The sequence below is a fragment of the Nesoenas mayeri genome (assembly GCF_963082525.1).
Source record: "Nesoenas mayeri genome assembly, chromosome: 1".
Taxonomy (NCBI): Eukaryota; Metazoa; Chordata; class Aves; order Columbiformes; family Columbidae; genus Nesoenas; species Nesoenas mayeri.
The window spans coordinates 114,613,899-114,629,607 of record NC_137541.1 but is presented as its reverse complement, the minus strand read 5'-3'; the positions used below and the strand labels follow the sequence as shown (position 1 = coordinate 114,629,607).

The 15,709-nt window shown below is 40.4% G+C and overlaps 1 protein-coding gene across 1 annotated transcript in view; it reads right to left on the bottom strand.

The window, feature by feature from the left end:
- The window catches only part of LANCL3 (LanC like family member 3), a gene marked incomplete at both ends in the record, with an annotated part of 32,474 nt that overhangs the window by 431 nt on the left and 16,334 nt on the right, over nt 1–15,709 (bottom strand). The window contains 3 exons of the mRNA XM_080355401.1: nt 949–1,156; nt 3,126–3,323; nt 4,415–4,538. Of these exons, the coding sequence (XP_080211527.1) occupies nt 949–1,156; nt 3,126–3,323; nt 4,415–4,538 (530 nt within the window). The remainder of the gene's footprint in view (nt 1–948; nt 1,157–3,125; nt 3,324–4,414; nt 4,539–15,709) is intronic.

The window sequence follows — 15,709 nt, the reverse complement described above, 5'->3', positions numbered from 1 at the left end:
AATATTATTAAATATTATTATTAAAAATACTTTTATTAAAAAATACTTTTAAATAACTTTTATCCTGGTTGTTACTTCAGCAGTATGCAAGCAATGTTTCACATCGATGCAATAATTCTGTAACGCTGAAATAACTATACAAATAATACGTTCCCACTTCAAAGCAAATGGCTGAAAATAAGTCATCCTAATTACTATACCACTTCCCCTCATTATTCTGTGCTGTAAGGAAAACAGTAACAGACACTGAATACTATCTTTTTAAACATGTGTGGTGAATTACAGGAATAAAAGCAAAGATAGTTGCAGCACTGTGACAGAATCTTCAGTGGAATATACTTGCTTGCAGCAGGACAAAATGGGGTTAACCTTACAAGCTAAGCTGAATAGCACAATGTCAAAGTAGCTAAAGCTGGGAATGGTAAATTAAAAAAAAATAGTAAAATAATAGCAAAGCAAGTCCTGTACTTATTTTCCATGTTTAGTAGGAAGGGATAGTATTAAATGCTCTGAAAATCAGAACAAATCAATCTAATGAATGGCATCACATTTTACTCAGCTCCTGGACTCAGGTACTCAACTTGGCCGTTCTGACCGCATGTCAGGATGAGAGTGGATGCCCAACGCTCCTCCCCATCCACCCCACTTCCCTCTGCAGGAGCACGGGCTGGGAAGGAGGGAGCCCAGGAGAACCATGGGCAGGGAGGGAGGGAGCCCAGGAGAACTGCCCGATGCTTCTCCCGGCACAGGCAGCTTAGAAGCAGAGCCACAGGACTCCCTGCAGAGCTCCTGCCCCACAACTCACGGGCACAACTGCACTTGAGGCTGAAACACTGAAACACTGTTAGTTATACCAGAGGATGGTGATCACAGACTTTTGAGCAGCTTTATAAACGTTCTTGCAACTTTCTGGCATTACCCTGGATGCAGAAAAGTAGGAATGCTAACCTTTGTGCCCTGTAAATGTATTTTGAGTTTCCAGTGAGCCTGTACAGCAGCAGGAACACATAAGCGCTACCAGCCACTCCATGGCATATTCCAGGTCCCTTCTTCAACAGGCCTTTCTGCCAAGTCAGCTCTCCGCAGCGGATACAAGTGTCCAGATATTGAGGCTTCTTGGAAACCAGGTAAGCTTTGGCAAACAGATACGCAATGCCTAGGAAAACAGCAGTGAGATTGTCTTTTGTAACAAGCAGGTCAAGGGTTTTGTGGAACACATAAAAAAATAAAGATTAATACACTAAAAAACTGCAGTCTCATGCTCTACACATGTCAATGCTACATATCTACAAGCTACATTTGGAGAGGAAAATAATATCTAGTATGCTAAAGAGCATATAGTAAGATGAACCCCCTGTGACAACACCTCTTTCAATCTTTTCAATGTATTATTGAATTTCAAGGTTTACTTTAACATTCTCAGTCTTTAACAGTACTTGCATTTTTGCCTTTAAAACACTAAACTGTTAGCACTGTCTTCTATTGGTTTCAAACCCCCATTCACCTCACCTGTTTACAGACAGAAACACAAGGATGGGCAGGATAATTTCTTACGTTAGCAACACATACAATTTTTTACTGAATGAGAAAAACAAAACTTGCCCCTTCTTTTTGTTCATTTTCAGTAGGGCCCATGCTGCTTTATTCTAGTTATAAAAAGCTATGCATAGTAACTTCTGTTGAAAAAAAAAAAAAGCTATTTTGCTTATTTTTAGAGGGGATTCAAATAAATTAACCAAGATCGGAGCACTGCACAGCTCAGTTTATGGTAACCTTAAAAGAATGCATATGAGGCATAACCAAATCAAGTGTCCAAGGAAATGTTTAGAATAGCTCACTTGTGGTCTGAATATAATATACAATGAGGTAGCTGAAAAGTGTTGTTGTAAACTATATGTGCATTATTACCCAAGAACAGTGATGGAATACAGGATTTTCTGTGGAAGAACAATAGCAATTAATGAATTTAAATGTATCTAAATTTCTCCTAAAGTAACTTCTTTATGCCTTTTTGGATTTTGTCACTTTGGTCAAGTCTCACTACACACATCTCCACTAACAGTTAAACCCAAGTCAAAGGCCACCCTCAAGATACTGAAGCGAAGAGGGCATCTTCCCTGCAGGTTTCATCACTAGGCCGGCCATGCTATAGAAGTAATTAAAAATAAAAAAGATTGGTAAGCAAAAGCTGTTTACACTTCATTGTAGCGTGAAAGCAAGAAGCTTGTTCCTTAATCATACCAACAAAAAAATAATGCATCAGCAAAAGAGCACAATTAAGTGATGTTAATTGTAATGTACTCTTTGTAATTTAAATAGAACACCTTTAAAAGTAGTGCATCAATGCTTGTGGACATTCTTTAATAAAAGTAAGTTTTTCTGTAACCTAGGCTCATGCTATTGAGCCAATATGACTATTTAGCAATAAAATTCTGCCTGGGGGTAAAAAAGCAATTTCAATATGCAGCACTACTTGCCAAAATTGCTAATGTATGGGACTAGATTCTGAACTGAAAGGCATCAGCCTTCCTCAGGAACTCAAACTAACAATTGATTCTCTTCTCTGAAAAGCAGTTTTATATGGGTGACTTCCAGAGAAAAATGCCCCTTTCTAGTACAAACTCCCCTTCACATGAGAATACTTTGGCCAAATTTATGCACTATCCATGTAATAAGTGCAGCTTAAACTTCGATTCTGATGAGGGCAGAAAAAAGCTACACTGAGGGCCTTCCCAAAACTCACAGATGTGTCTATAGCTGTGTTCTTATGCATACTATTTCTCTGCCCAGCCATATGCTGTGTTTTGACTCAGCTGTAATATTCTTTGAGGTCTTGTCATAAAAGGGAGCAAGAGCAGAAAACATACAGTTCAGGATCACGAGAATTCTTTCAGCTGTGACCACCTACACTTTTAAAGCAGAAAATAAACCTATCCTTCCAGCTGCTTCAGCAACAAATAAAACAGTCTTAACTGGAAGAAAAAGACTTAATAGTTTGCTTGCATCTCATGAAATGTCCAAACCAGTCAAATTAAACCTGGGATAATCATCTATATGGAATCACCTAACATGGAAAAGCAATGTGATCGGCATCTGGCTATTCATAGCATCAATGGGAAAAGAACCTGGAGCTCCATGGCACCAGTGCACAAGCTCGTTCTCCCGCTCGATGGTCTCTCCCAGCTCAGGAGGCCAGTTGCTGTTCTGTTCTTGGTCCATAAGAAAATCAACGCTCTGCCACACAAGCTCCTGATCTGCTGGCTGCAGGTACTCATAATGAGAAAGTAACATCTGAAGGATGGATGAAAGCCCATGTGCTGCACCTGCAAAGAACAGAAGCAGTCAAACTAGAGGGTAGGTCTAGGTCCTACCTCCATCTCACAACAACTTTCCCTTGGGACTGAATTCCTTGTTAAGTGCATGGCTCTTTCATCTTCTTCATGCATATACAATAGCATTTGGATAAAAAGCTTTCTAGGTGCATGACTCTATGATTTATTACTACTTCTGTCATTTCCAGTTCCCTTAGCTATGCAAAAATACATATTAATTTTTTCTGCTCTCACTCTGATATGACAGAAACTCAGTGTATGAGGTTAAACTGAATCTAAACTGAATACTGTTACAAGATGTTACTCTTCTTCATACAGTACTGGACTATTATTCTGAAGTCTTTGTTGAACTCAAATTGAAACTGGACTAGAAATGGTATTCCCAGTTACTGACTGACAAGTGTCAGTCAGCTAAAACCTGAATTTCAGTGGAAGAATTGTCTGTACCTGCCAGGGTTTGTGAAGCAGCACCACTCACTGACTTCTCTCTCTGCTCCCTGCCAGAGAACTCACCAACATCTGGAAACTAGCCTCACAATTTCTGCAGTGTGACATGCCTTGAGGACACCACTAGGAACATTCTCAATGGCCTTTCACCACTGCTTCAGGTGAGCTCCAACTAAGCTGCTCGTGATGGGCAGGAGTTGACCATATGCTTGAATTGCATGGCTATGGAAAAATATGTTTTGCAAGTCTGAGTGGCAACAGCAGCTAACAAATAACAACCCCTAGCAGCTCTCTCTCCTAATCATCTCCACACAGGCGTGAGCACCGCACCGCTCACTGCCTCCATCTGGCAAGGGCAGATTTATCAGGGCAGAAAGGAGAGGAGGGGATGAAGCTGCTGCTGGCTGCTCCCGTGGTACAGCACAAGCACCTCCTCCTTTCACCCCCCAGCACCAGGCAGCATTGCTCCTTCCCTCCAGCTCCTCAGGCCCACTTCGCAGTTTTAAGAGGTTGGATGGTCCCATCTCAAGAGAAATCCCACACTGCAGGTTTTATATATTTTAGTTTTGAAGTGTCTACTGGCTCAGCATCTATACACAACATCACTTTAAAAGCAGTTGGTGTGTTTTACTCACCAAGATACTCCGTTCCATAGTAGGAATACATGAGCGGGAACGGTTTCCTCTTCTTCACTGCGTACTGCTTTCCTGATTCTAGTATGGCCAGGCAAATAGATTTTATTTGTGCTGGGGTCAGCACCTAAGCAGAAACATCAAAACAAACATAAAGTCTATTATAATAATTTTCTTTTTTAGACTCTTTCAGGACTCTGCTTTTTTGCTGGTGCACGAGACAAAGTACTGCCTTTAATCTTATGAGTGTAGCATCTGTACATCCTTATTAAGAGTTCCGTACATAAAAGACTACATTTACATAATGTTTCTCAAAAACAGAGCCTCATCCCATCTCAGGAAAGTGAACGTCAAATCTTTGACAGCACAGATGAGGTGAAAAGAGGCTCGCTAAGAGCTCCTACCTTTCCTTCCCAGAGATCCATCAGACAATATAAAAAAAGAGGAAGCAAGTAAGAGGTTACTAAATTTTATTGAAAATCAATACTACACATGTAGGTCAGAAACATCTTAGTAAAAGAATCAGGCCTTCTTACTTCAATAAAATGCTAAGAAAAATGAAGTGCAGGATAGGTTTCTATGAAGAGAGACTAGCTATGTTTATGAAACTTTATCATCGTGAACAGGTCAACATTGCCTATAATGCATTCCTAAGAAATGACTAATGCCTTACTCTTAGTAGTGCCTAAAGTAAATGAGATTGATAAATTATATATCTCATAGACATGAACTTTTCCACATTACTGACCTAAAGCATTCAGTGAGGAATCAGTTTTACAGGTTTTAACTACAGCTCTAACAATATGCAATTCACTGCAACCATCAGCATTTCCTCTGTCAGTCACATCTGTACATTGCTGACCAATACCTATGTCATTAAAATAATTTAGCTGTTGTTTTGGCTTAAGAGGAAAGTTGTACTTTGCACAGAAAAATATTTCAACTTATAAAGAGAGAACTGTGAAAGAAAAAGAGGCAAAATGAGGCAGAAAAAAGAAAAAGGTTGTAGAAATAGCCTTGACAAGGTAAATAGCAATTCTAAAACTATCTGGAATCTTGATAGATAATGTCTTTAAAACATTCTAAACATGTTTGCTTTTGCTATAATTTATATTACCATAGGATTTCCAAGTACTTCCTCAAGTTCAAAAAATACTGTTAGCATTAAATATGGAGGCAACCTCTGTTATCGACTATGTTCTCTCATTTGACATGTAAAAGGTGCTAGAGATAATTAATGTCACTTAGAACTTGACTGAAAACTAATGGTTGAAAAATCTTGTTTGTCTATCTTACCTTGCTCCCTGATAATAAGGCATTTTATTACAGCCACCCCAAACGACTATAATATGTGTACAGTCTGGAGAATAACCTACTTCTGATCTTGATTGTGTGTTCTTTAATGTTACTGCAGTAGAAGTAAATAAGCTGTTAACATCTGGAGACTTCACTCATTTCCAGCCATTTTTAAATGAATTGTTTTAGCTTCACTGAATTTAAAGAAATGGTTTAAATCCTAAGGCAGGGGTGTCAAACTCATTTTCACCGGGGGCCACATCAGCCTCACTGTTTCCTTCAAAGGGATGAATGTAATTTTAGGACTTATAAATGTAACTACTCCTACGTTTATACACTGCCTTCTCTCCAGAGCTCTCATTTTACTGTCCTGCAGTTTGGGACCTAGTCCTCCAAATCCTGTACTTCATAAAAGGATTAGTAAGGTAACCCTTTAAAAATAAATGGGAAGAATATGATCTCCTAGTTGTAATTCTGGAAGGCAAAGGCATGCTGATGACAAAAAACATAATCAGTTCATTTTCTGTATGTAATGGCTCCTATACTTAATAAATCAACTGGCTTTCAATACAAACCGTGTTTTCCTAAGCTTATTTTTATGTTCAGTGCATTTAATTTTTTAATTGAATGAATATTTTAAAACCCTGATTGTGTATTTTGAATGCATTTACACTTCTACCCAAATCCAGCCTTGCACAATGCTCCATAAAGAAGTATCATCTACCAAAAATGCACTGCTCACCATTTTTTTAATATAAAGTAAGTGTAAAAAGTCAAACACTTATGCACTATGATTACTTAAGTATATAGATAGTATATTCTTCTGGCTAACATAATGAAATATGCTAATTAATATCACCTCTTTTTCAGAATGCAAAAAAAGCCCACATGCAAAGCCAGAGGAAAAATGATTACTTAAAATCATTATTGGACTGGATGATAGAAATCAACCCATCCTGACCCACTTCCACATTACCAAAGAAAACAGAAAAGAAGATAACCTATACGTCTTGAAAGGAACCTTCTCTCTGGCCACTTGGACTGACCTGTACACTTAAGGTTGGTAAGAGATGCATCCTAACTAACAGCTAAGTAAGAAAATTTTTGTGCTGACTCCAAGTATCTCTTACCAAGTGCCTCAATCCACAGTCATTGTAGGGCTGCTGCTTGTTTTCCAATACACTTAAATACGAAGGTTTTATATTTGATCCTTCTTCTAGGAAATGGTTCGCTGGAACAGAGACCCTCACCATCATTATTACTGGTCTTCCAAAAGCTGGATGATCAGAGATCATTTAAGATCTCCATCAGCTTGCTACATTTTATTTCAACCAAATCTGTGTTAAAATCTCAGATTTCTTTAACCTTGTCAAGAAGTAAAATCTGTGGCTGGTCTCTCTATGTTCCCTCACAACATCTTTAATATAACATCTACAAACTAGTGACCAAAACAACAATCATAGATGACATTAATCATAATCACAGACATTGCAGCTATGGTTCTACAAAGTTCATTTTCATTTCAGTGTAGCCTCAATGCCTCTTGCTCCTGGGAATTACTGAAGCGATATGTTTAATTAGGGACAGCAAAGAAATAGACTGATCATCCCAAAGGCTTTGAAAGCATATATTGTATACTGACATCACATCCTCTGGTGAAAGCTGTCAGCTGCTTTTGATGAAGAATAAAGACAGTATGAGAATTTGCTACCCAGAACAAAATTTCACGCTTGAGAAAGCTACAGTTTTTGAGAAACTTCTTGAATGTCATTTAATATGAGCTGGCTACACAGTGAGTAAAATTATTCTTTATCATGTCAGTACTTAGCCAAAAGACTACTAACACTAAGTGATATATTGCTGGTAGTTTAATATTTCAGCTAAAACTCTTTTTTGTATTTTTAAAGACACCAGAACCTATGCTATCACATTAGAGGTGTTCATTTTAGTCTCCTCTCTAGACCAAAGTTTGCGATACATATATTCCACATTTCCCCTCCAGTTTCCATATCAATTGGTCAGTGTAGTTGTTTATTTTCTGTATTAAATCATTGTCCAGTGATGCTGTGTGCTGTTAAATAACTGTTCCACTCACACTAGTGACAGCTGTATTCTCATATACCCTGTACTTTCAAGGCAATGTTCAAGCAGCACTACACTACTTAGTATTTGTACTACTGCCTGTGCCTGGGAGCCCTACTTACAGTAAAAAAAAGCCACTGTGACTGTTTCTGAAGTCTCTCCATTTTTGTCTTGTGCTCCTGCAGACAATATGCCTTCTCCCACTACGGCACTCAAAAAACTTGTGAATTATTTAAGGTGGGTACTTTATTCAGTAAATCTGTGTTAACAGTCAGCAACGAAGTGCTATGTCCATAGCAATCACAGAACATCGCCCTTTTTGTTGTTAGCAGTCTTTCCCAACCTGAGATTGTTTAGTTGGAAGTATAACATTTCACAACTCCCTTTAATCTACCAAGACAGATTTCCTAATATATTGGTTATGACAATACTAGGCCCTGGATATGTGTTTCAAAAACTGTAGACAAAAATCTCGACCTTGAGGATTAGGCAGAAGGAAGCAGGACTAGCTCTTCTTTGCTTTTGATTACAACATTTTCATTCCTCTGAATGCTTGTTACAAGCCCCTTAGCTCATGATTTGCCTTTTGAAAATCACTGCTACATAAAACTGCATACTGTATTGAGTATATTTGAGGACTGCAAGCTTTTAATTCTTTTAAATGAGCTGTCTTTATTTTCTCAGAGCTTATTCCTGTATGGAAGTAACAGAAGGTATAACTGAATGTCAAGTATCATTATCTTTTTATAGATGCATCAGTACTTTCAGGAGGTAACAGTTACACTTACATTATTGTGGAAAAAGCTGCCTTCTATGCATATAAAACCTTTTTAATATGCATCTAACACATCAAACCTCTTTCTATCACACTTCTAAAAAGCCATTTACGTGAATTCAATCATGCGCTTTTTCTGATGCTGTAGGAAGTGTCAAAAATAAGCTGAAAAAAAGGGTCAGTGTACAAATAACCTAAAAGGAGCTTTGCCATTAGCCTCCCATGCTGGAAGCCCAGCAGAGGGAGCTTGTGAATTAGTTATAATACTCAAAAATGCTGTTAAAAAAAAAGAGATATACATAACTGTGTTCAGCAGGACAGCTGACTCAAGCAGAAAGATGCTGGAGTCAACTTGGTAATTTAATGATACCTTACTGCACCATGTGATATTTAAGTTCACTCCTTAAGCTTGATCTTTTTCTACCAAAGACAGGCTGGAATTGTTCAAGGACCTTTCTCTCCAATGTCATGGCCAGTTTTTTCTTTCAGATGTGTTAAGACTAAAGCCATGGAAGAGTAGCAGGTACAAGGACAGAAGGATCTGCCTCCTGCTAATTATACTGACGTTTGACTGATGTACCTCTCCTGTAGCACAGTGGGAAACCCAGCTTAAAGTGCTCTCTGCTTTCCTTAAGAGCAGCACCAAGTACACCGTTCTTTAAAAAAAATCCACCATATTTATATATATATATATATTTTTTTTTTTTTTAATATCTTGAAAACTTTGTTCAAGGAACTGGATTAGTTCCTGAAGGTCTACTACAGGTCCCAGCCAGCACGGGTTCACGAGGGGAAAGTCTTGCATGACCAACTGAATTTTTTTTTCTACAACAAGGTTACCCACCCAGTTGACCAAGGGAAGCCTGTTGATGTTATCTTTTTGGATTTCAGTAAAGCCTTTGATAATGTCTCTCACAGTATCCTCCTGGACAAGATGTCCAGCACACAGCTGGATAAACACAGTGCAGTGGGTGAGCAATTGGCTGACGTGCTGGGCTCAAAGGGTTCTAGAAAATTGGGTTATACTAGCCTGGTGACTAGTCAGTAGCGGGTTCCACAGGGATCCAGCTTAGGGCCAGTGCTCTTCAATGTCTTCATAAATGACTTAGACTCAAAACTTGAGGAATATTAAGTAAGTTTGCTGATTATATAAAATTAGGAGGAATTGTCGACACTCTGGAGGGCAGAGAGGCCCTGCAGAAGGACCTGGACAAATTGGAGAACTGGGCAATCACCAACTGCATGAAGTTCAATGAGGGCAAGTGCCAGATTTTGCACTTGGGACATGGCAACCCTGGCTGTACATACAGACCGGGAGACGAGATGCTGCAAAGCAGCTCTGTGGAGAAGGATCTGGGGGTTCTGGTCGACGGCAAGTTGAACATGAGCCAGCAGTGTGCCCTGGCAGCCAAGAGGGTCACCCGTGTCCTGGGTGCATCCAGCACAGCGTTGCCAGCCGGGCGAGGGAGGTGATTGTCCCGCTCTGCTCTGCACTGGTGCGGCCTCACCTGGAGCTCTGTGTGCAGTTCTGGGCTACACAGGATAAAAAGGACATAAAGCTACTGGAGAGTGTCCGTAGTAGGGCTACAAAGCTGGTGGAGGGTTTGGAGGGGAAGCCGTATGAGGAGCAGCTAAAGTCACTGGGTCTGTTCAGTCTGGAGAAGAGGAGACTGAGGGGAGACCTCATGGCGGCTACAGCTTCCTCACAAGGGGAGGAGGAGGGGCAGGCGCTGAGCTCTTCTCTCTGGTGACCAGTGACAGAACCCGAGGGAATGTCAGGAAGATGTGCCAGGGGAGGTTTAGGTTGGACATGAGGAAAAGGTTCTTCCCCTAGAGGGTGGTGGAGCACTGGAACAGGCTCCCCAGGGAGGTGTCACGGCCCCAAGCCTGACAGTGTTCAAGAAGAGACTGGACAAGCCCTCAGACACACGATGTGAACTGTGGGGTTGTCCTGTGCAGGGACAGGAGTTGGACTCATTGATCTTTGTGGGTCCCTTCCAACTCAGGACATTCTGTGATCCTTCTATGATACTGATACTGTTGCTAATGCAGTATGTTTCGTGCTGTAACAGCACCACAAACAGTACTTTCCAGAGACCATTTTTCCTATTAACGTGACAATATATGTAGACTCAGCACAAGTACTAATATGATTGTGTGAGTTCATTGGAAAATGGTATTTGATTGCAATCTTGAGTAAAACAGACCACTACATATTCTATAGGTATTGCTTGTTTTTAACACGTAAATTTGGGGTTTTTTAAAGCTTGCTTTTTGCCTCAGCAACATGGAAACAGCAATGTCAGTCCTGTCCTGTTTCATGGGTCACAAATCATGAGTAAAATCAGAAACTGAAGGCTGCATTTACTCCTGATGAATCAGATGACTGGTAAAAAAGACAATGTGGCACTTTTGTTATTGCTAATGAAGTACAGAATTTCCACATGTCTCACTTGCCAGGACTGTGCAGCACTAAACCCATCAAATTCTGCTGTTAGACCTGTCCTTCAGAAGGGGAAAATTTCAGACAGGGCTGCAAATGAAGTGCTGCAAAAAGAGATGGAGCACAACTGCTACTGAGAGGCTGCCTGAGAGCAGTTGGTGCTGCTATGCAGTCAGTCAAATGCAATGAGCATCTCTGTTCATTGTGTCTCAAACACTGGAGAGTTTCAAGTGAAAAACAGGAATTAGCCTGTCTTCAAGCTCATGCTATACTGTGTCAATGAAGAGAGAGGGAAAACATGAGTTTCTCCGGTTACACTCAGGCCCCAACATCTTTCATGCAGCTGTACCAGGGACACAGCTACTTAGTTCTAATATATTGGCTCTCCTAGGCCTTGGGAAGGAAACCAGTGGTCCCTGTCACTCCCTTGAAGAAATAGGGAAGCACAACCTGCCTGCTCTCTGCTGCTGGGGAACTGAGGCATGAAGGATGTCAAGGAACAGATGTAAGAGCAGTTCAGATAACCAACACGACTGAGGAGGTATCAGTCTGCCTATTGAGAGCTTGGGTGCTGTTCAGCCCAAGGTAACTGGTCAACAGCAAAAATAGCAGGGAATTGCTCAGGAGACCAAGTCCCATCATGGAAGAAGTGAGGTACCCCGGGATGCACTCCTGTGTTATGGCTTTCAAGTGGCAGGTGTCTGCACCCCAGCTGCATGTTCTCTTCTGCCTAGTAGAGGGTTTGTGCTACCACAGAGCACAGAGAGTCAACAATTTAATTTCAAGCACTTCTCCCTAGAATTACACCTGAATTTGAGAGCAGGAATTGAAAAGCCTGTTTAAAAAACAATAAAAATATAAGAATTGCAAATTAACTGAGAAACAAACCTGGCACTGCTTGGAGAGGCTTTTTCTACATTATAGAATTCTACTCCAACTTTCTTCCACAAACAAGTAATATTCTTCTTTTCTCCTTTATTATTATTATTCGCCAGCTTCATAATGCACAGGTGAGCCATTTTGGGGGCACAGATCTTGGGAACTGGCCAAAATGCATGTATCTGTAATCACCTGTCTGCAATCCAAACCCCTGTTTGGAGCTCCTGTGTGTCAAACACACCTCCACCAGCCTCCAAAGCAATTTATGACAGCTGCAAATGAGTCAGATATTAGTGCTGCACGGATACTGCTTTCCTTCCATCTATGCTCCCCACACAGATAGGAGGAAGATTATTCATGTAAAAACCTCTTCAATCTGTGGGAAATCCTTTGACTCTGTTTAGTCTCAGTCAGAAAGCACATCAGTACCCAAGTCCTGTACTTAGCATATGCCAAAACTGCAGCGCAGAGCTGCCATTTCCTGATGGGAGATCTATTTGTCTGCTCTCTAGATACGTGTCTCTGACAATTCTGTGTTACAATGATAAACATCTTCAAAGCTGGGCACCTTGCACTTTAGTTTAAGTAACAGGCAGCCCTGTGTGTTGTAGCTGTGCTGCCCCAGGATCCCATCCCACTTTTTACACTAGTAAGCAATGAACATCTGCTCCGTCCGTGTATTTTGGATCAGCTTACTTCCCCTTAACAGTAGGTCTGCTGGTTCACTGGAAGTGAGTCCATGCCTTCATCTGTTCCACAGACATTTCTTGTAGCAAAGCTGCCACGGTGCTTGAACTGGTTGATGCATGCAAGCTATGCAGAGGCATAAGAAGTCCTATCCATTCCTCCAGCTCTAGAGGAGCAGGAAACAGGATTCATGAAACAGCCTTTGCAAAAGATTAAAACTTTGTAACACGGTTGAGAGACCCTCCCCAAACATTACAGTAACCATGGCAGTGCCTTTAGGTTGAACTCGAAAATGATGCAAGTTCAGTTTAATTGGGCACCACCATTTGCTACCAGAAACTTAGGCAGACTGCTCCTTGGAAAAATGAATTTGTCAGTGTCTGTTCACACCTGCAGGTCAACATGAGATGGGCAGAACTTGCTCTTGAGTCAGTCAGTAACAGCTAATATTTTTCACAGGGAAGCTGACCTAGGCTTAGAGTTCTACAAATCACAAGGGCAACTGTATTTTGAAACCAAAGAAAGTCAATAAGTCATATTTTAAGATGTCCTCAAAGTCTCCTGAAGAACTGGACACTTCCATTCCTTCATTCCTTTACTGCATCTGGAAAGAAGAGAACTCAGCATCTGACAGGCCACTGATCCAATGAAATGTAACGTGTTTTACTTCTGAGGAGTAAAATGAGCAAAGAGAAACGTTCATGCTAGGACCTCTAAAGATTATGAATTCTACTGCTGCCAAATTCGTGAAGACATAGTTAATTTTGAAGGTGCCACTAAATATGGAAATGAAACCAGGCACCAGAAAGCACTGTTGTGAGGGCTAAGAAAAACACAGAATCACAGAATGGTTAGGATTGGAAGGGACACTGGAGATCTTCTAGTTCAACCCAAATTGAGGACATCTCTGATTATCTCCAAAATTCAAGCTCTGAGAAACTTAAGTCTTGTTTTCCATGGAAAACTGGTAATACCTGTAGAGTTTGTCCAAACTGATATTTCTTAAGGTAAAGGGACAAGAGAACTTTGTACCACTTCATACACCTGACTTAACAAAACCTGACTGCTGGAGTGATCTCCCCCTGGTAGAGGCCACGTGCTGGGTGGCGGCTGCTTCCTTGTGTTCCTTCTCTGGGCTGGGAAGGGCCAGCTGGGCACTACAGGGCAAGAGGTGCCACAAAACAAGAGACAGGCTGGTGTAACTGGCCCTGGGAGAGAGGGGAAGGGGGTGAAGAGGGAGGGAGAGACAAATAAAAGGCTGGAAGAGCTCCTGGGCCCTGCAGGCGATGGTAACTAGCTGTGTCTGAAGAGAACGGTCTACATCCAAATTCAGTGTGGCACTGGCCTGGAGAAAACAGCAGTTTGCATACAGTGTACTCGGATGATTACATGTTTTTCAACTGCACCCTTTGCTGAGGCATCTCTCCGACCAAATTACTGCACAAAACCTGTATGGTCAGTTCCCAGCTGATCCTAAGTACTACTGTCATGCTGCAATTGTATATAACATTAAAGCTTCACTTGTTTCAACAACAGTAATTATGTTGTTCAATGTGAGATCACAAACAAAAAGATTAATAAAACAAAAAGACTGCATTGAAAACACCTACATAATACAATTTTTAAAAAAGTATAGGACATAGATAAAGAATGATTGCTAGTTCCTTGGCCATATCTCTAAGGATGTTCATAGCTCAATTCATCTTAAGTAACACTGTCATCTTAATCACTCAGAGTGATGGAAAAAGAAAAAAAAACCTTTTCAGTCCCATGCAGTATTTATTTTTTTTCAATTTGTCAATGTCATTTCACCTATTAGATCATTCATATGACTTTTAATATCAAAGTCCACATTGACCTCAGTGGATCTTGACTTGGTGGGGTGTTACCTCTGACAAGTATTCTGTAAGAAATGCTGGAAGTTTTAACAACTGGCATAATGTTGAACATAGATACAAAAATAGAGCAATTTCATGATCCCCAGGAATGGAGTCCAATAATTCACTTGGTAATCAGGTCAAAAAACTAGGGTATCTATGCCATGTAATTATTCTTGTAAATTCTTGTTATTCCATGTCTTGCCAATAACACCATGGGGCTGGCTCACAGTCTGTTGAGAGTGATAATAATTTTGTCTGAGGTAGCAGTCTTTAAAGGTTGAGACTACGGAAACATGGATTAGTTGACAGAGCAAAATGCTGACTTTGCTTGCAGAAGCTGAGCAGATAAACGTAATAGACACAGCTGAGCAAACATCTAACTCTTCAAGGATTGATCTTACTCTCATTTTAGTCAGTTTGGAGGGAAGTGACTAGCGGATACATCCTTGTTCATTGCTCTGCACCAATGTGGAGTGCGTGAATAATATGCAGTAAAAATATTTGGTGTGTTTTTCATAATTTTTTCATAACTTAGAGGTGGTGCACTTTATGCCTCTATTGAATAAAAGTGCATTTATAAGCAGTAGTTCTCCCTGTAACTCCTAGAATAATTTTGTTTCATGTCAACAAATATTCTCAAGGAGATTTTTTCCTGTGATGAACTGGACAATATACCATCTTGCACATCTAAATGAAAGCGGATTAAAAATTTCAGTCATGGTATGAGTCACCACGCCCCTGCAGCTAGAATTCCAAATAATGGTTCATATTTTGTGTAGAGGCAGAGCTTTACATTCTTGCTGCAAAGCTTTGCTACTGCAAATACATTGTTTGAAGAACTAAAACCATAGCAAAAAAAAAGAAAGATTGCAGTTTATATACCCAGCATAAAAATGTACTGGACAGAACTACGAGATCTTGCTCAACTTTCAGATTAACAGAAATTCATTTGCCTTTCAAGCTGTTATGCCAGGTCATGATTCACAGATGCAGCTGTGACTGCAGGACATGGGTCAAATTTCTGGTTTTCCAGGGGGAAATTTTTGCTGTAAGGACTACACATTTGGGCCTGGAGTACGCCTGTCAAAACTGTTTAAACACTTTCCAACTAATCAAATATGACAATGTACACACATCCATTTACTCAAATATATATGAAGTGGTTTGCTGGGTATCATCACTTCTTTGTTCCTCCTTGTTTCGGCTATCTCAGAGTTTTGCTTAACATTGTTCACATGGCTGCAACACACAAAAGT